Source organism: Hypanus sabinus, chromosome 1, assembly GCF_030144855.1.
Source record: "Hypanus sabinus isolate sHypSab1 chromosome 1, sHypSab1.hap1, whole genome shotgun sequence".
NCBI classification, from domain to species: domain Eukaryota; kingdom Metazoa; phylum Chordata; class Chondrichthyes; order Myliobatiformes; family Dasyatidae; genus Hypanus; species Hypanus sabinus.
In genome coordinates this window covers 33,768,261-33,788,828 of record NC_082706.1, presented here as the reverse complement: position 1 = coordinate 33,788,828, position 20,568 = coordinate 33,768,261, and the positions used below count along the sequence as shown (strand labels likewise).

Sequence of the window (20,568 nt, the reverse complement as noted above, 5' to 3'; positions counted from 1 at the left end):
CTAAACAGTCCCAGACTATAAGACATGGGAGCATAATGGGGCCATTCAGCCCATTGTGTCCACTCCGCCATTTCATCCTGGATCCATTCAACCTCATACACCTGCCTATCCCTTGATGCCCTACCAATCAGGAATCTACCAACTTCTGCTTTGAATGCACCCACGGACTTGGTCTCCACCACAGTCTGTGGCGAGCATTCCACATATTCACTGTTCTTTAGCTAAAAAAAAAATCCTCCTTACCTCTGTTCTAAAAGGTCGTCCCTCAATTCTGAGTCTGTGCCCTCTAGTTCTGGATACCTGCACCAGAGAAAACATCCTTTCCACATTTGGTAGGTTTGAATGAGATTCCCCCTCCCCCCCCCCGCCGCCCCGTTTTCTTCTGAAAAACAGTGAGAAAGATTTGGTCTCTCTGTATAACTGTCACATCTGGAAGGTCAATGGCTGGTCGATCAGAACAGGGTGTGGTCAGGTCAATGGCTTATACAGCAGCACTATGATATCTCAATTCTTGTACTCAGTGCCACGGACGATAAAGGCAAACACACTATCACCCACTGTCTTCTTCACTCTGTCTACCTGCATCATCACTTTCAAGGTACTATGTACTTGTACCCCAGGGTTCCCTTACATAGTGAATGTCAGAGCCCGGGGAGGTTTGTTCTTAAAGGTCACTAGGACCCGTCCTTTACTGTGCAAGTCCTACTGTGGTTGATCCAGATCCTGTAGTAAATTTTTAACAGCCTCGCTCTCACTGTCCATCACACCACCAATGTTGGTATCATCCACACTTTCATTCAGATAAAACCTGATAAGGCCCTTGTTAAATCAAAATAATAACATATTTATAAAATAATTAAACCTGAAAAGTGATTGATTTTCTAGTGGGGGAGACTAAGAGATATGAAATTCCACTGAAAATACTGTTAATGTTGTGTGGGGGCTCTTCCAGGGAATAGACCAGATGTTGGGTCAGATGTCTCCCAGACATTAGACCAGGTGTCATGTGGGATTTCCCCAGGGATCACCCCTGGGGATTGGACAATGTGTTGGGTGGGATCTCTACCTATAGGTTAGACCATCTGTTGGGTCAGATGTCTCCTAGACATCAGACCAGATGTTGTGTGGAGATTCCCTCAGGGATTAGACCAGATGTTAGATCAGATGTCTCCCAGACATTAGACTAGGTGTCGTTTGGGATTGGACCAGATATTTTGGGAGGGATCACCCCTGGGGATTGGACCAGATGTTGGGTGGGGCCTGCCCCAGGGATTTGGCCTGATGCTGAGTGTGTAGTTGCCCAGGGGTTAAACCAGATGTAGGGTGGGTTTTCTCTCAGGGAACAGGGAATCTTTTTCTGGAATTTGTGGCAACCTGTGGGGTGAGTGCCACCTCCCTGTGTGGTCGTAAGGAAACTGGACTGGTTCGTAAATTGCCATCTCCTCTCAGCAGTGCTCCTTTGTCCATGATGACCCTGATGCTCATCTGCACTAATCCTGTGGGAGCCATCTCCCTCGACTCCTGTCCAAATGTCTTTTTTAAATCGTATCAATCCCTACCCACCTCCTCTAGCAGCTCCTTCAGGTAACCAGTACCCTTCAGATCACTCTTAAATTTTCACCTCTCACCTTAAACCTGTACCCAACCATGGGCAAAAAGCTATCTATCCTAACTGTGCCCCTCATAACTTTATAAACCTCTTAGCCTCCTACATTGCAGTGAGAGTAATCCCAGTCTCTCCTAATGACTATAGGCCTCTATTCCATCCACCTGAGTTAGTGCTTGCTTGGTTCATTTCTCTTCTCTCTCCGTTCACCTAGTTACATCTACTAATCATCCTTCCATTATCTGGTTCTACCTATCACCTACCGGCCTGTTTCACCCCTCACTCAGTTATTTGAAGGGGTCCATGGCATAAAAAAGGTTGGGAACCCCTGCTGTAACAGATGTACTGGCTATAGTCCCTCTACAGTCTCAGTCCTGATTGGTCAGGGTCCTTACACAAAACAGCAACCATTCCTTTGCCTGCACAGATGCTGTCTGACCCACTGAGTTCCCTCAGCAATTTGTTTCTTGATCAATGTTCCCCCTAAGGTGTGCACTTGCAGACGTGCGCTCACCTTTTGCTACTAGTGCACAAGGGAATTTAAACTGTGCACGAAAGGTTGTCACCCTCTACCTCGTTGGCACGTTAAATACATTTCATGATCGTATACAATCATATTTCCTTTTCCAGTTTCTGATGTGGACGGTGTTGACAACATGGAGTTTGCCATGATTTGTCTGCAGATTTTAGAACTGACTTATACTGTTTTTATTGAAGAAGTTATTCGGTGTGCGGACTTGTCATTACAAATTACAGTGAATATTGTTCTTGAATCAAGTTCCAGCATCTGCATTTTCTTGTGCCTTCGTTCGGGTGTGTTCACATAAACAAGGAGAGCAAGAACTCTGGGTGCCACAGTAACTTAGGGGTCAGTACGATGCTCAGGGCGTTTCGGAGCTAAAAGTTCAATTCCAGCGCCATCTGTAAGGAGTTTCTACATTCTTTATGTAACTGCATGAGTTTCCTCACACAGTTCAAAGACATACCAGTTATTAGGTTAATTGGTCATCTTAAATTGTCCTGTGGTCGGGCTAGGATTAAATAGGCGAGCCACTGGGCACTGAGGCTCAATAGGCCAGAAGGGCCTCTTCCAAACTGTATTAATAAAGAAAATTCCAACTTCAGAACCGTGTTGTTTCCCTGTCCCCTTTCTCCGAACGCAGGAACATCTTTATCGTCTCCTTAAGCTAGCACTGCTGCTTCATCTGTTACCTGCGGCTTTGGTTTGTGCCCTGCCACCCCGTAACCAGTCTTACACTGTTTAGCATGCCCTGCATTAAAGAATAGCCACTCACACTACTGATCTATTTACATCCCTCCCTATTTTGCCACTTTTCTTTAATTTTGATATTTGTCATGTATATCACATGGAGAGGCTGTAACACTAAACACTGAGCTGGCACCACACACACCTTCCCCAATGTGCCCATCCCACCCCATACTCCCCAGCTTTAACTTCTTTACCCACAATACCAGATGCTGCCCATTAATTTTCATCTAAGGCAGCATAATGAGAAGTCCTGCATGGCCATTGAAGGATTGCACAGCAGCCAGTGAGTCCTATTCCCCAAGGCGTGTAACCATTTTCTCTCGTGCCTATCCAGTTGGCTCTTTCCACCAACCTTATGGGTCCCACGTCCCTCACCTCTCCTCTCACAGTATGTCTCCTGCTCATTGCTTTTAGTCCACCTCCTCATCTTCAAGGAGCACGGTCGCAGAAAAGTGGTGTCCATCATCAGGGACCCCCACCACCCAGACCATGCTCTCTTCTCACTGCTGCCATCAGGAAGAAGATACAGGAGCCTCAAGTCCCACATGGGGGAGGTTCAGGAACAGTTGTTACTCCTCAAACATCAGGCTCTTGAACTGGAGGGGATAATTTCACTCATCTCAACACTGAACTGTTCCCACAACCTATGAACTCACTTCCAAGGATTCTTTGTCTCATGTTCCCAATATTTTTTGCTTATTTATTTCTATTTATGTTTTTCTCTTCTTGTATTTGCACAGTTGTCTTTTTGGTATTGGCTGTCTTGTTTGTGTGTGGTTTTCCATTGATTCTATTGTGTTTCTTTGTATTTGCTGCGAATGCCTGTAAGAAAACGAATCTCAGGGTTGTAGATGAAGACATTTATGTACTTTGATAATAAATTTACTTTGAACTTAGAGCTATAGCCTTCAATGCTCTGCTCTCAGGAACAGCTTTGTTCTGATCTAAACCAGTATTTGGAGCATTATGAGCAATTTTGGGCAGTGCTGGTGTTGGAGAGAGTCCAGAGGAGGTTCACAACAATGATCCTGGGAATGAAGGTGTACTCACTTAAGTTTAGAAGAATGGAGGGGGGTGGAATCTCATTGAAACCTATCAAATATAAGGCGGCCTAGATAGGGTGGACATGGATAGGATATAGTGAAGGATTCTAGAACTAGAGGGCACGCCCTCAATAAAACGACGACCCTTTAGAACAGGGAGAACTTCTTTAGCCAGAGCTACTGAATCTGTTGGATTCATTGCCACAGACAGCTGTGAAGGCCAAGATATTGGATATATTTAAAGCAAAGCTTGATAGTTTCTGGATTAGTAAGAATGTCAATGGTTATGAGGAGAAGGCAGAAGAATCGGGTTGAGAGGAATAATAAGTCAGCCAATTGAATGGTGGAGCAGACTCAATGGGCTGAATGGCTTAATTTTCCCCCTAGGTCTTGTGGTCCAAACCAGTCACAATCTAGTCTGTCTTTATCTCTTTATTCCATGAGATTGCACGTCATATTCAAATTAAAGTCAAGAAAGCTTAAAATCCACTTCAGGTGAATGGAGGGAGTTGGGAGGTAGGGAGGTTTTAGTGGGGTGTAACAACACACTTGTACCTTTCTGCATGAGCAGTCACTGTTACAGGTTTTAAAACTTCTGAGCAGCCACTAGGCTACTGCCAGTTAGAATCAGTAATCTTCTCTCATCCCAGCTCAGAGTGGCAGGATTTATCCTTTCTGTGCTCAATCTATTCTCTGATGAGCAGGTAATAATTTTTAATCCTTTTGGCTGTCAAATCCCTCTCCGTTCCAAGTTAAGGACTTCCATTTATAATGAGCCAGAGATGACAGCTAGGATGTCAGAGAATCTGAAAGGACACAGCACGCTAACTAAATCTGATCGGAGGACAGCTGGATAAAGTGTAATGTGGGTAGGTCACTCGGCTTAAATATCAGCTCAGTGTCAGCAGTGGGTGGATATGGCCAAGCAGTGACAAAATGACGAGCAAAGAGGCAGGTATGTGAAACTCTGAGAATGCTTCCTCAGCTCTTCGAAACAAATTGACTGTGTTAACATTTGCAATGTACTGTTAGCCCAAGAAAGCTCCTGTTCCCTTTGGGGGAAGGGAAAATGGGAGAGTTTGAAAAGAAAAGGCAACTTGGCTTGCCTTCATTTGCCTGGAAGCTGATCAAAGCAAAGCTGCTAGTAAGTGGCCACGAGTAGCTGATGGACAGCCGAGAGCTGGGGCCCAGGTTGCTGCTCGCTCACATACCTCAGGAGCAGCGTTCGCTGTTCTATGTCAGGAACACTGAAGTGAGACAGCATCATTCAGTGGCTGATCTCAGCGGGGCAACGTTTGCTGTGGACCACTTGTAATCTCAGGTCTTGTGCAGATTGCAAGCTTAAACACCTTCAGATTTCAAGCTGAAATAAATTTTATTTTGTCCAGCACAGGGTGTAGAAGTTCGATTTTGGGGTGGAGGGGCTAAATGGATAAGTAACAGGGTTTGGGGTCTTCACTGAAGGGAATCTCTCAGGGTTTTGGATGGTGAACTACCTGGAGGTAGAAATTATGCTGCTTAACGTCCCACTCAGTTTGATTGTTAGCCACAAGTCATCCACCTGCTCATTTGATTCCATTCCCGCTAAGCGGCAGATACTCGCCCTCCCTGTTAGATTAGTGATCCTCGCATTCTTACATAGAGCATTACCCTTCGGCCCACAATGCTGTGCTGACTTTTTAACCTATTCTAAGATAAATCTAACCCTTCCCCCACATATCACCCTCTATTTTTACATCGTCCATGTGCCTATCTAAGAGGCTCTTAAATGTCCCTAATGTATCTGCCTCTACCACTGCACCTGGCAGTGGATTCTGCACACTCACCACTCTCTTTAAAAAATCTATACTGTGTTTCAAATGGCTCCCGAGCTGGATTTTGGACCTCACTGATGCTGTTGCTTCTTCCACCCCAAGACATTAAACCGGTCTGACCCAATTCAGTCGGCCTGCAGCTGGAACTCCCGTCCACCGACAGGTGTGGTCAGTGTGGCCTGGTCGCTGTAAACTTCTGGTGTCTGTGTCTTAACTGGCCACTGGGATTGCTCCCCCACCAGCCCCATTCACTGATCTGACCTTCTCCTGGTGGAGCAGAATCAGGTTTATCATCACTGGACATCGTGACATTTGCTGTTTTAAGGCAGCGGTGCAGTGTAATTTAACAATTACTGTACACAGGAATAAGAAATATGAAAATAATTAAGTAGTAGCAAGGTCATGTTCATGAACTGTTCAGACATCTGAAGTTAGAGGGGAAGAAGCTGCTCTTAAAACATTGAGTACGCATCCTCAGGCTCCTGTACCACTTCCCTGATGAGAAGAGGGTATGTCCTGGATGGTGGGGGTCCTTAATAATGAAAGCCACTTTCCTGAGGCATCACCTTTTGAAAATGTTCTCAGTAGTGGGAAGCCTTGTGCCTGTGATGGAACTGATTGAGTAGTTCTTTCAAGTCCTCTAAGCCAGTCAAAATGTTCTCTGTGGTACATCTGTAGAAATTTACTACAATCTTTGATGGCACACCAAACCTCCTCAAGCTTCTGTTGAAGTATATCTGTTGGTGTGTCTTCTTCATAACTGCATCAACGTATTGTGCCCAGGTAGATCCAAAGAGATGTTGACACCCAGGAATTTGAAACTGCTCCCCCTTTCCAGTGCTAAACCCCTCAATGAGGACTGGTGTATGTTCTATCTTTTCCTTCCAGATGTCCATAATCAATGCCTTGGTCTTATTGACGCTGAGTGCAAGGTGGTTGTTATGGACACCACTCACTGGCCACTCTGCCTCGCTCCTGTACACCTCCTCGTCACTGGAACTGAGCAGCACCATTCAACAAATCTCATAGTTGCTTTCACACCATTCTCTGCCCCTCGTGTAACCCTCTGCGACAAATACGCTACTCCAACTCTGACAAGTCTAAAATTATAGGGCATGGGTTTAAGGTGAAGGGAACGATTTAAAAGGGACCTTGGGGGCAACAGTGGCGGTGTTTGCCTGGAACGAGGAAGTGGTCAAGGCAGAGACAATTACAATATTTTAAAAGGCGTTTTGGACAGGTTCATGGTTTGTGGGATGCTACGTTGGCACCAGAATGTGTGACAATACTTATGGGCTACCCCCAGCACATCCTTGGTTGTGAACACTGTTGAGGCATTTCACTGTGTTTCGATGTTTATGTGATAACTAACTCAAACTCTGAACCTGGGTAGGAAATGTATGTAGAGAGGCAAAGGAGACTAGCTCAGGAAGGCAAATTGGTGAGTTGGGCTGAAAAGCCTGTTTCCATGCTTTCCTGAACTTAGTTCTCTGCCATTAATACTTGTACCTTGAATTCCCAAGGCCCCCTCTAGAATTCCCACCAAAAATGAACCAGCCTCCATTTGTTTTCCCTCAGTGCACTCTTGAGAGATCTATCTCTGGTCATTTGCCACAGTATCCAGTTCTCTGACTGGTTGCCAGTTTTGTGTTTAAGGAGCTATCCTTCAATTTCCAGTCTATTGTTTTTTCCTTAGAATTGTACCCTAGACATGTACAATATGCGTAGCCTTATCATAGTCTGTCTCCACAAAGCACTGGCGGGACATATAACGGATCTGTCAGCGAGTGAAATGAGCCAGGCTGGTTAATTTACGAATGTGATGTCTGATATGATGAAAGACTGGAGACTGAAGTATTGTTTCCTGTGTAATGCCTTTCAGATGCTATTGTGCAGTCCTTCAACCAACCCAGTGTTAGCTGGTTAAGCGGTTAACTATTTAATGTTCTACTTTTCCTGCTGGCCACTCGTTCAGAGCTCCCGCTCCTTTGAAGAGTCTGGCGCAGTCAGATGGCAACTTTCTCTGCCAGTAACTTTGCCTGAGACCCTTGGTGACCCTTCAGCATAAGGTGTCAGCTACCTCTCTGACCAATGGGTGCTTTTCTGATCGCTTGTTTATCAAGTGATCTAGTCCTATCACAAAAGTAGATGCAGGTAGCTCCAGCTAGGACACGGTACTACGAAGGAATACCAGCCAGCCTGCAGTGCAGCCACTCTCAGGCGAGTGAGCATATTGGAGAATTCTGCAGGTTCGTCCAAGGCAACTCCATTTGTATACTACTCGGCAGTATCACAGAAATAGGTGCCATGGCTGCATCTTCCCTCCCCTCCCTTGCCTGAACCACAGTGGGTGAATATAGAGCATGTATCACAAAGCCACAGCTGAGATTGGGTAACACCACCAGACCAGAAGTCATGCCTGTGGTTTTCCTGCCCTTTTCTGCTCGGAAAAGGAACTGATGGATCCTAAACATAGATCATGAGTGAAGGTGTGTTCACGTCAACTCATTTTCTTTTGTAACAACATTAGAGTTTGGTGGCAGTAAGGGGGATAGTTAGTAAGTGAGGAAACTTTTCCCAGTTTGCAATATAACTTAATGTGTTTGTACACCTAGTGCACTTAAAACCAATTAACTGGTCAGAAGACAGTGAACTGCATGGAAGCCAAAATGAACAGCCGCTGTGAAGGAATTGTAAAACTCTCATACAATTCTTGATGTACCTTCTCCTGCAACATTTATCTGGGGCATTTAATTAACTAGACACTTTCAGAAGTGAGCATGTAGCAATCTTTCATGTTAGAATTATCATCAAATAAAGTTTAAGGCACATGTTCAGTTATTTTGCAATGTAGTGATAGAGAGAATGAACTTGGTTTGATCAGTCGGGCGAATAGACTAAGTAAAAGATGCCGAGTGAGAGAGAGTTTAGGGGAATATAAATACAGTGGATTCTGGTTAACTGGGACACATCGGGACCTGTACATTTTGATCCAATTACGTGACTGTCCCAATTAACCAAAATTTCATGGAAATAGTTAAAAAGGTATAAAAAAGTAACTAATTATGTACTGAAGTGAAATACAGATCAAATTATGACACTATCAATACTATTACAGTATAAAAAACTATATTAGTTCTCGACAGAAGAATTCATCTAGCTGCCATGTTCTTTTGATTGACAGTAAATGATCAAAATCAGCGCAAATATCTACTGTAGATATTGGACTGCCTTCAAGCAATTTTCAACAACTGCCTCCTCCAAATCTTCATTTTCATTGTAACATTTAATATGATTGTCAATACCTTCAAATTCTTCGTAGTTCCAAACTTAGTTCACTAACTTAGTCGAGAAATCATTTCACTTTCACTCCCGGTTATTTCTGGCATCTCCAAGTCTGAATGCTTGAAACAGCAGTGAGCAAAACACTTCTGAATTATCTTCCTGCTTATTTCTCACCAACTATCAGCGACAAAAATCACTGCTTTTTGAACACAAACACATGCAACAGATGCTTTTAAAAACTGTTTGCTCTAAGCACGGTTACTAACGGCCACACAAGTCTGACGCCAGTTAGAAACTATTTGGCAACAATCTCCTGCCCCAATTGAGCGGCGTGGTGTCCCAAATAAACAAAGGGAATCCTGGCTATTTTCTGGATTCATTTTTGTTCTTTGAGAGTTGTCCCAAATAAGCAGCTGCCCCAGTTAACCGATGGCCCAGTGAACCAGGATTCGCTGAGCTGAGCTGTGGGCAAGGGAGGAGAAGATGATCATAGTGATGATTACTGAAGCTTTATTAAAATCTTTTTTTGTTGACAAATACACTTCACCAAAGGTCTGCAATTTTTCTGCCAAGTAATACTAGTGAACTTTTTCTCATTGTACACTGAGGAAGGTTGGATGTATATACACTCTGCCAGCTCATATCTGGACACATTTTCGCCAATCAATTAAACACTGATGTGCTGAGGAATGAATTTTGATTACAAACAAAACTGTAATTATTGTGTTTGTATTGGATGAAAGCTCTGGTGCTAGTCTAATTGATTGTGGAATCAAATCTCTTCCAAAGATGATTGCATGCTAAACATAGAACTGCCTGTCGACACACACTTGAGTTGAATTTTTGGGCACTGACGTGAAGGTCATGTGTAGTCTAATACTTTGGGGAAATGCAATAGAGGGCTTGTTAGCAAGCATAAAGTGAGCCTGGCCTGAGTTTGCTGTGATGTAAAACATGATCTTTGCATGTTTGGCAAACTCTTCCATCTTGGCCATCCCAGGAGCATCAGGAAAATCTTTGCTCTGTACCCCACAGATTGCAGTTGGGTTTTTTTCTCTCAAAAGAACCGATTTGTGGCCATCACAAGAGCAACAGTAGCTGGTGAAATTGCCCTTCATCTGTTCCCTTCCAGTTGAGAATGAAAGTTAAAAATTGGGTAGGGGCAGGGAAGTAAGATAATCAGCAGTGTACCATAGATTGCTGTAGAAATGCACATGTTTCTTTAATTTTAGCCATTAAGTGTCTGATTCACTGTTTTTGCCAGGTTATGATTACATTAGGCCTTTAGCACTCCCGTAGAATAGCAAACTCTCATATAAAATATTAGGAAATGTAATAATATCGACTTAGAAATCTGAGTGGTGTTACATCTTGGGTGTAAGCAGTATTAGTCTGTATAACATCAAGAATGTCATAGACAAAGTTTTGAGGATTAAAGGGCACTTCTGACACACTCATGCCTGCATCATCATTCGGCGTCACAACAATGGAATATGCATTTGCTGTTACAGAAATGTCTGTGTTGTGACTAGCTCTGACTCACAAGTGAGGGTAAGGGCAGAGGGTGCTTGCCTGTTTGCGTGTCTGGAATCAAAGAACACTGATGGAAGCTAACACTGTGCTGTATCTTTTGTTGTACGTTATAGAGAAGGTGGGGGTAAATTTTTATCACATTGTCAGCTGTTTAAAATTACACAAATCTCTATTTTCAGCCCTTGATTATGAAGCTATAGCACAGAGTATGCTTTGTCATTGGAAATATGCAGTATGTGTCAAATGTTCACGAGATGAATTTGGGAACTGTCAGAATTCTAACATTTGAAGCATATTAAAGCAAATCAGCATCGTATTCATAATCTCTTATGGCCCAAAATGCAGGGACCAGGATAGAGTGCAGAATGTCATTTGCAGGAAATGACTGTAAATAGTAAGAAAATAAAATATTTAACAAATTAAATCTTTTTAGCTCAGTAAAGTGGCAAAACTTCATAAGACCTGGGTACTGTCTCCAAATTAATAAAATCACGATTGGAATTTGTCACCATGTTGTACACCTTTTGTTGTACATGGATTTATGATATTTTTAGATTGAAATCTAATGTACAATTGCTGCTTACAGCAATTTGGATGCATGTTTATTTGTGGTAAATAATGGCTCACAGTAATTTTTATTGACCACACATTGTCTGTCTTGTCACACATTCACACATTGAAGGCCAGCACTGCTAATTCAAATGGCAGAGGTTTCCATCACTGTTTTTAATGAAAACAATACCACTATACTTTTTAGTGTACAGTCATTGCGAAGTTTATGATGTTTCAGTCATTATCAAGCCACATCCATACTTGGAGTTTCTGGGGATATTGTTTAAATAACTATTCTGTTACGTGTGATGTCTTGTCTTTTGAAAGCAAGCAGCTAAAAGGACGTCGTGGCTCGGCGGGCCGCAAGTCTTAAGTAATTACCGTACTTTCACGAAAACAACCTGCAGGGTTTATCTTTTTAAACGTATTCCAGAGGCAATGTGGCTTGTATTCGTGGGCGGGTTATATGTGCGACTTTTTTTGCAGATGGCTGGCCAACTTCGGTCTTCCTACAGGTAAGAGGTAAGTCATTGCAAAAGTGAAGATGGCTAAGATTTTAATCTGTGTCTGTGAACAAGGGAACTGTTTTAGCGTGTTTCAAAATGGGCTTTAATCTTTAATCGAAAGGGTGCTTTTATCAGGCATTGAAGCGGGATGGGCTTATTGTACGGGATTGAGTTTCTTTCTCAGAAATGGAATGTAATTGTGGTAATTAGGTTACAGCCCAGGTTTTTTTTCGTGAAATTACGGTAACAATCCAAAGTATGAGCTTACACTAATTAAAATTAATTGTAAAAGTTAATATTATCATCTATTCTAGGCTCCAATTTTAATTAGCTACTTAATGAAATGAATTACTCTAAATGGGAATTGATACCATTAGGCAGGGGATCAAACTGATATTTTTTTTATCCCCAATTGTAATGATGTTTGGATGGTATCAAATGTCCCATTTTCTTTTTGTTTCTTTTCCAGCTCGCAAGCAAGAAATCATCAAATTAACTGAACAGCTTATCGAAGCAATTAATAATGGGGACTTTGAAGCATATGCGTAAGTTTTGGGTTCATTTTTGCTATATATTAACACTTGGCCACTGTCATCGTACCAACTAGTCAACCCATTCACAGAAACATTACAGCAATTTATGACTTAATCCTATTCAGGAACATGTTCAGATTTGCTCTGATCACATCTCTGAGTGCAGTAATGTAATTGTTTTACATTTTACATTTGAATTAATTTTTCATTGCTTCATTCCTCTATTTACAACCGTTTATGCTGTAACACCATTGTCTTTTTATATTGATTTAATATAATCTATTATTGATATAATCTGTACTTATACTTGATTTATTTTTCATTGAGGTAGTGTGGAAACCCCCAGTTCAAAAGATTAGACAAAGATGTCCTTTTGACCAATTTTACAATTGACTAATTTTAATTTACAAAATTTAACTTAACAGAATGTTTTCTCCTTTTGTGAATTGAGGAATGGCTGAATAAATCCTCAAAAGATCAGTCTGCCCCAGCATTAATTTGGTTTGATGGAAGAATACATTTACTTTTTTTGAAGGACACTTAAAATCCTGAAACAATTCTTGCAGTGTTGTTTTCCAAGTTTCTGATTCGGCCCTTTGTGTTCCCTTTTTAAGATCTGGGTTGACCCGTGTCATCACCCATTGAAGAGTGAAGAGGTAGTGTTCTCAGATAAGGTTAATCACAGTTAAATGCAGAGTGGATGCTTCTCTACTCTGCCTCACTCTCGAGCTAAAGCACCAGTGTGCCATTTTATCCATTTTCCTTTCTGCCTGGTTAGATAATACCTTTACTGATTGTTTACAGGAAGATTTGTGACCCGGGACTAACATCGTTTGAGCCTGAAGCACTGGGCAATCTCGTTGAAGGAATGGACTTCCACAGGTTTTATTTTGAGAACTGTAAGCAAGTTGAAACTATTAATTCTGAATTGAGAAGTATGTAAAATACTTCAGTGTGGAAATAGTACTGTAACAATGAATATCTCGCCTGATCTCTCCAGGAGAATCTGTCCTTGCATCAGCTATGTACATATATGGTTTCCCTTTTCTTCTAGCACATTGATTTGCACCTTCAGTTATTTCATGCCAACAGCAAGTAATTGATTAAAGCAAATATTCCTGTTCTCCTTTCATCTTTTAATGTCCATCTGGTAGTCCGTCCAAGAAACATGATCAGAGAATGAGCTCCCTAAATGCATGTCATTTTTCCATTTGTTCTGTCACGTACAGTCTGACTGAAGCTGATGAAGAAAGATCCTTTCTGATTAGACTTGTGACACCAGCCCTGCGGTGCTGTGGCACAAACATTTTTACTTCCTCCAATTCAGTGGAAGCTTGTCGAATCCACCCACTTCCCTTCTGCACTGCTCGCTGCTCCTGAGATGCAGAAAGGCTCCACCAGTCTGCTTGAAACGCCTGCTTGCCTTTGTGCGGAGAGCTCGGTTGTTCTCCCTGCTCCTCCCCAGCTGTGCACTGAAGATCGGGAATTCAGTACAACAAATATCCAATTGAGTTTTATCATTATAATTTCAAGTTAAGGATCGCATGCATAATTACTGCTTATATTAGCTTAAAATGGAAATGTGTTTTCTATGATAAGTTTTCTCAATGGTTTCTTGAGACCTAGTGATAATTCAAGATTCGAGATTGTTTAATGTCATTTCCACTACACAAATGTAAAAGAGAACAGAATAATTGTTACTCCCAATCCATTGCAGCAGAGAAACAAAGAACACAAACACAATGAATATAATTACATTAGATAGCTTACAGTATATATTGTACATTGATTGATTGTATGGCCATAAAGTGACGCTAGGCATAGGAGTGTCTGTACATAAGGTGACTCTGAAAGGAAATGATAAAGTGGTTGGGGGTGTGGAGGGGTGGGATAGTGGGCGGAGGTGTTGATCAGCCTTTTTGTTTGGGGAAAGTAATCGTTTTTGAGTCTGATGGTCCTAGTGTGGATGCTACGTTGCCTCTTCCCCGACGGGAGTAGGACAAACAGTCCATGAGCAGTGGGTGGGATCCTTCCATGATGTTACCGGCCCTGTTCCAGCACCTTTCTGTACATAAAAATGATACATTTGTACAATATGGAGGGAGATCTGCAGGTGGTGTGATCCCATGTCCTGTTTGGTATTGAGGGGGGCGGGTTTGGGTGGCACTCTATGTTGCAGATGACAGAAACCCCAACCACAGGTGAAGGAAGTGTATGTGGCTTTTAAATAGGTGAGTGAGGGACTTGGATCAAATGCATGCAGTAAAGATGTAGTTTAATTTGGCATCGTGTTTGGCACAGACATTCTGGGCCAAAAAGCCCTGTACAGTGCGAAACAGTTTTGTATTCCATGACTGGCTGGTTGATGGGGTACCTTTCCAATCTGGATAATGTTGAGCTTCTTGAGGATTGTTGAGCGGGCGCATGGAGAGTATGCCGTCACACTCCTCTCAGATGATGGAAAGGCTTTGGGACGCCAGGAAGTGAGTCACTCGCTGCAGGATCCCTGAACCTCTGACCTGCGCTTGTGCGTCCATGGGCCAGTTGAGTTTCTGCTCAGCAATGGGCAAAGTGAAGGTATTGATGACGGGGCATTCGGAAATGGTGATGCCACTGAATGTCAAGGGTTGGGCTCTGCCTTGTTAAAGCTGGTCATTACCTGACACTTTGCCACTCATTGGCCCAGGAACAGTAGCGCCTGTTGATGGGGTCACTGTGAAGTGCTAAACTGAAATGATAGAATAACTACTGTTCTTTTTTTTCTCTCTCCTGTAGTGTTATCAAAAAATAATAAACCCATCCACACAACTATCTTGAATCCTCACGTCCATTTGATCGGGGAGGATGCTGCCTGCATAGCGTACATCCGACTCACCCAGTACATAGACGTTCAGGGTAGGCCGCGGACAACCCAGTCAGAGGAGACACGAGTCTGGCACCGTCGGGACAGCAAATGGCAGAACGTTCACTTCCACTGCTCGGGTGCCCCAGCAGCACCACTCCAGTGAAGGTATGATTGCGGGCTTTCGAATGAGTGGTGGTACACCCAAAGGAGGGGAAACTAAGATAGTTTAAGCCAGGGTTCCCAAACTGGGGTCCGTGGACCCTTTGTTTAATTATATTGGCCCATGGCATAAAAAAGGTTGGGAATCCCTGGTTTAAGCAGACCAGCTAGAATAGCCACACACTTGCTTCATTCCTTTAGCCCTAGGTTTCTGCTTCACTCGTGAAAACCTCGTGATCCTCATCTATCATGTCTGTATTGCACAAACGCAAGAGATTCGACAGATACTAGAAATCTTGAGTAACACACACAAAATGCTGGAGGAACTCAACAAGTTAGGCAGTATCTATGGAGGGACGTTTCAGGCTAATCCTTCTTCACAACTTGAAAGGAAGGGGGTAGAAATATTTTACCTCTTCCACCTCCCTCCCAACTTCATACCCCTTCTCTATGACTTATCGCCTGCCAGCTTGTGCTCCTTCCCCTCCTCCTACCTTATTCTGGCTTTTTGCCCCCTTCCTTCCCTGTCCTGATGAAGGGTCTCAGCCTGAGACATTGACTGTTTATTCCCCTCTATAACTGTTGAGTTCCTCCAGCATTTTATGAATGTACTACAGTCACAAGACTCAAGTAAATTCTGATGTTACTCAACTGTGAACCTTCCTCTCTAAGTCATCACCTTTTGTTGTTAATTCATAACCGTTTCCATCCCCCCCCCAACCAATTTGACAGTTCCTAACACCTATTTATTTTGCAATGATTGTTGAATTCCACAACTAAACAAGGGCTCACTTGTTATTCATGCTTCCTTAGAACTGCAGCTCCAGGTCATTTCACTGATCCATTTCCTCGACTGGTCTTTCAGCTGGCAGGGCCACACCTCTCTCCTCTCATTTTAATGTGATCTCTGTGCTCCAGAGATAAACTTTACTCATCCGTGGTTGTGTTGCAAATGGCTTTAACCTCGTCGCTGTGCGCTGTACTGTCCATTAATCCATCTGTTAGTATTCAGTGATCCACATACATGGGTTTTTGTGAGTAGGCATGCTTGCCTTCATTAGTTAGGGCATTGAGTGTTAGAGTCAAGTTTAATTATCGTTCAACCATATATGAATGCAGCCAAATGAAACAGCATTCCCCTGGGGCGAAGGTACAAAACTCATTACCAACAGCACACGGCAAATAACACCTATAGTTACAACTTCAGAAAAACAGTCACAAAGAGAAAAAAAGTCTCTGAGTGGCATGACTGTAGATTGTCCTGGTCTAGCTTATTCTTCCACTGAGAGTAGCACCAAAAAACTTTGGTTAAATCTCATTTGGACCAGTGTGTGCAGTTCTAGTCGCCCCGTCATAGGAAACAGGTGGCAGCTTTGGGAAGGGTGCAAAAGAGCCTTTCCAGGATGCTGCGTGGATTAGAGTTCGAGCTGTAATGAGAGGTTGGGCAGAGTCAGGTTGTTTTCTCTGCAGCTTCGGAGGCTGAGGTACACCAGATAGAAGTTTTTAAAAAATTATGTGGGAGGTGTAGATGGGGTGGCTAATCGATCTTTTTCCCAGGGTAGAAATATCAAAGACTAGAGTGGATAGCTTTTAAGATGAGAGGTTGAAAATTTAAAGCGTGCATGGGCATTTTTTTAAAGAGGGACAGGTTCCTGAAATGTGGTGGAAACGGGCAGGATAGTGGCATTTAAGAGGAGTTTGGGCAGCAACATGAACATAAAGGAAATGGGAAGGATGTAGGTCATATGTAGGCAGATGAGATTTTCATTTGGCATCATGGTTGGCCCAAATATTGTGGGCTGAGTGGCCGATTCCTACATTGTTCTCTTCTATGAATACATCTCATTCAGAGTCTAAAAGAGAAACTTTTCAGGCCAAAGGGTCTCGGCCTGAAACGTTGACTGTTCGTTTCCACGGATGCTGCCCGACCTGCTGAGTTCCTCCAGCATGTTTGTACGTATTGATTTGACCACAGCATCTGCAGTGTACTTTGTGTTTAAAATGCAAGAATGGCTTCCTGGCTTCCTTTTGAAATCTGTGTTCACGTTAGATCTAGGATCTCTGCCAAGCTGTCCAGCTCAGCAAATGCCAGGGTCTGCAGCGCCTGTCTGTACATGTTTGCTTAGTGTAGCGACAATTCCATTTCGGCCTCATTGTATTCTAACCTTGCTCTTACTTTTGGTAAATCAATCTGCCTTTATATTTTGTTTGTTGTTCCCACAGAGCTGAAGGAGTTAACAGAGTTGTGTTCCGAGCAAACATTCTAGCCGAGCCGCAATCTGGTGGCCTCTGAAGACCAGCAGTGACATGCACGTGTCCGCATGCACATTATGCTCCTGGTGGCTGCATAATTGTCACGTTTGTGGAACTATATGGTGTTTCTTTCAGCCGTCTCAAGATGCAGACATTTAAAAAAAACAAAAAAAATTACAAAAGGCTACTGTATATGTACTTTATATAAATCATATTTGATGGCAGTGATTTGTACAATTCATTCAAAACATTTGCCAAAGCATGAAGGTTAAAATTTAATGGTGATTATCCTAATGTTGGAGGGTTCGTGTTCCATTTTACATTTTCTTGTACACTAAAGATGTGTCATTTGTTCTTTGGAAAGCATAGATTTTGATGTAGTTATGCTTGTCTCAGTGGAACTCAGGGCAGTTGGAAACAAGGCCCTGCTACTTCCACTGGCACTTTTTGTGTGGTTTAAGGCAGAAGACAGCCAACTAAACAGTCAACATTTCATTCAAACCGGCCTCGTGACTGGATGTTAACTGGGAAAACAAAGTAGTCTTCTGCCATCACCAAATTGTGACAGGAAGTTGCTCCTGTGCAACTTAAGTACATGAAGAAATATGGCAACCGGATTTATCATTTCTTATGCCTTTTGTGTGTGTATTGAAAAAGTTAGCTCAATTTATGGATTTTTCTCTTGTTTTGTGTGAAATGTGTTTATTTGATATAACAAAGTTTAAAGTAAATAACTTAAAAAGGTAACAGGTACATGTGAAAATTTAAAAGTTTCAGTAGAGTTCTTCCCAGATTATATTCATTTAAGAAGTGAATGAGTTAACTATATCATAATTAAAGTAGCAAGACCCAATACAGTGTTCTTTACTGTTTCCTTAATACTGTGCTACCGACTCTAGAGTTTATGAGAAACCTGTTGCCATCTATTAACTGTATATGCATTTTTACAGAGTTGATGCATGTTATATATTTATAGCCAATAATTTTGTGTTGAACTGCCAATATGGGTTCAGATGATGTACCAAGTTTTCCTGCTTTCAATTGCACATTCTTGGATGCGTGTAGTAATACAATGTGATGCCGAAGCTCCGTGTGGCTGGACAGCCTCTCAGAAAGGCATGATCACTTTGTTGTTTCTTTGTTAGGCTTGTGTAGAAAATAGTTTACTGAAATGGACAACGGAATTTTTTTGCATGACACAGTTAACCCTGTTAGTTTCTAAAATGATTGCCTGTAGAGCTATACGTTTCTCTTTGCCTCTCCTTTCTGAGCTTAGTAACAGCAACATTTTTGTCTGATGATGTGTAATAGAAACCTGGTTTGCATGCATTCTACCAACCGTTTAACGATTTTGCGCAGGGGCTGTGAAAACGCATCAAGAGGACTCCTCTTTTCATTTTTATGGATGTTTTAAATTAGACAGCTAGGGGTCTTAATTGTAATGAGCTGTGCGTGGATCATATTTTTTTATTTTTTTTTACGAGGGCTGTGGAACCCATGAATTAAACAAATGAGTTTTACCTCATTTTATGCCTCGCGTGGCTTTAAGTGTGGAAAAAGTTGATTTTGCTGGAGATATTTTTACGGTTGAAAATGATGGACTATATTTGCTTTTTACACAGCAACTTGCCTGAATATGAAATGTGATTTCTTTTTAATTATTCAAGTTCTCTGCAGCTGAAATTCTGTCAGGTCTGGTTTATATGAGGACAAAAACATTATGTTACAGGACGTGGTCTGTGTGTCCCTCTCACCATTTAAAAATTGTTGATATGTCAGAAATAAAACTTGACTCTATGACTATTGTGCGAAATGCTTGTTTTGTGAATTAATGATTTGTATGTTACTGTAAAATTAGTTTAAGGTGGGAATAAGCTGTAGTAATCCTAACGGAGACATTTGGGAAGGGTTGAAAATCACCATCGGTCCCACAGTGGCTGCTTTGGGTGGTGGTGTTGCAGTGGGACCCTGTCCCACTACCCCTTTCCCTCTCACATTTTCTTCTTCCTCATACCTCCATTCAGCCTCCACCTCCTGTTCCCCCCCACCTCTTCCACACCCTCTCTCCATTGCTTCACCCACCTTCCCTCTTTAACCCCTTTCTGTTCTACTCTTACTCCACTGTAACTCCCTCTCTCCTTCTTACCCTACTCTCACTGCCAATGGCCTCCTTTTTTCCCTTCACCCACTTCTCACCAATCGACGTGATCCTGTCTGATCTATACTGGCCTCAAGATCTCTTCCCCATAACCCTCAATTCCTCCATCCCTCAACACTTCCGATACATCTGGTCAGTATGAGAAGCTGGTGCACATCACAAGTCCTGGTTATGTGACCACTGGCGCCAGGCAGACAATCTCTGAAGAGTATTGATAATGGCTGGGGTCACCCGTCTTGTAAAATCATTGCCCAGAAGAAGACAATGGCAAACCACTTATGTAGAAAAATTCGCTAAGAACATATATGGTCATGGGAAGATCATGTCATATGACACAGCACATAACAGACAAATGATCTGGTCTCCAGCACCCTCAGGGCATAGAAATCAAGAGAACAACTTCAGAGAAGAAATTTCTTGCAATTCAGTTTTAAATGAATGGCACCTTATTATGAATCTATGTCGCTGTTCCTCAAGCGAAAACATCCCAACATCCACCTATCAAGTCTCCCTAGGGTTTTTTATGTTTCAATCAGATACACCTCATACTTATATGTATAAATAGTAAATAATTGAAGATCAAGAACTGATCTCTGGGGCTCTTCACAAGTTATATACCTCCAGCCTGAAAAGAACCCATTTATTCCAGCTCTGTTTCTAGGTAGTAGTTTTAAATCCAGTCAAAGGAACTTCTAACACTAAAATTTTATGCCCCACCCTGTTCAGACTTTGTTCATCATTTCTCTTCTAGATCCTGATGCAGGGTTCCAACCCAAAATGTTTGTAAATTCCAAGACCCCCTCCCCTCCACAGTACAAGGGGCACCCGATAGCGTAGTGGTTAGTGTGACACTAGTACACTCAGGGCACAAGTTCAATTCTCACACCATGGGTAAGATGTTTTACAATCTTCCCATGAGCACTTGGGTTTCCTCCCAAATTCCAAAGACATTATCGGTTAATTGGTCATTGTAAATTGACCTGTGATTAGGCCAGGGTTGGGCGGTGAGTT

At 42.4% G+C, this 20,568-nt stretch overlaps 1 protein-coding gene across 12 annotated transcripts in view; it reads left to right on the top strand.

Annotated features, from left to right (window-relative positions):
* The window catches only part of LOC132392501 (calcium/calmodulin-dependent protein kinase type II subunit beta), a 316,023-nt gene extending 296,824 nt beyond the window's left edge, over positions 1-19,199 (top strand). For 6 of the 12 annotated variants that reach the window (XM_059966502.1, XM_059966484.1, XM_059966460.1 and 3 more), the window contains 5 exons: positions 11,590-11,625; positions 12,079-12,154; positions 12,947-13,041; positions 14,918-15,152; positions 17,370-19,199. In XM_059966502.1, coding sequence (XP_059822485.1) covers positions 11,590-11,625; positions 12,079-12,154; positions 12,947-13,041; positions 14,918-15,150 — 440 coding nt within the window. In that variant the 3' untranslated portion in view covers positions 15,151-15,152; positions 17,370-19,199. The remainder of the gene's footprint in view (positions 1-11,589; positions 11,626-12,078; positions 12,155-12,946; positions 13,042-14,917; positions 15,153-17,369) is intronic. The other 6 variants (XM_059966521.1, XM_059966512.1, XM_059966473.1 and 3 more) reach the window with 1 other exon arrangement.
* The last annotated feature ends 1,369 nt before the right edge of the window (positions 19,200-20,568 follow it).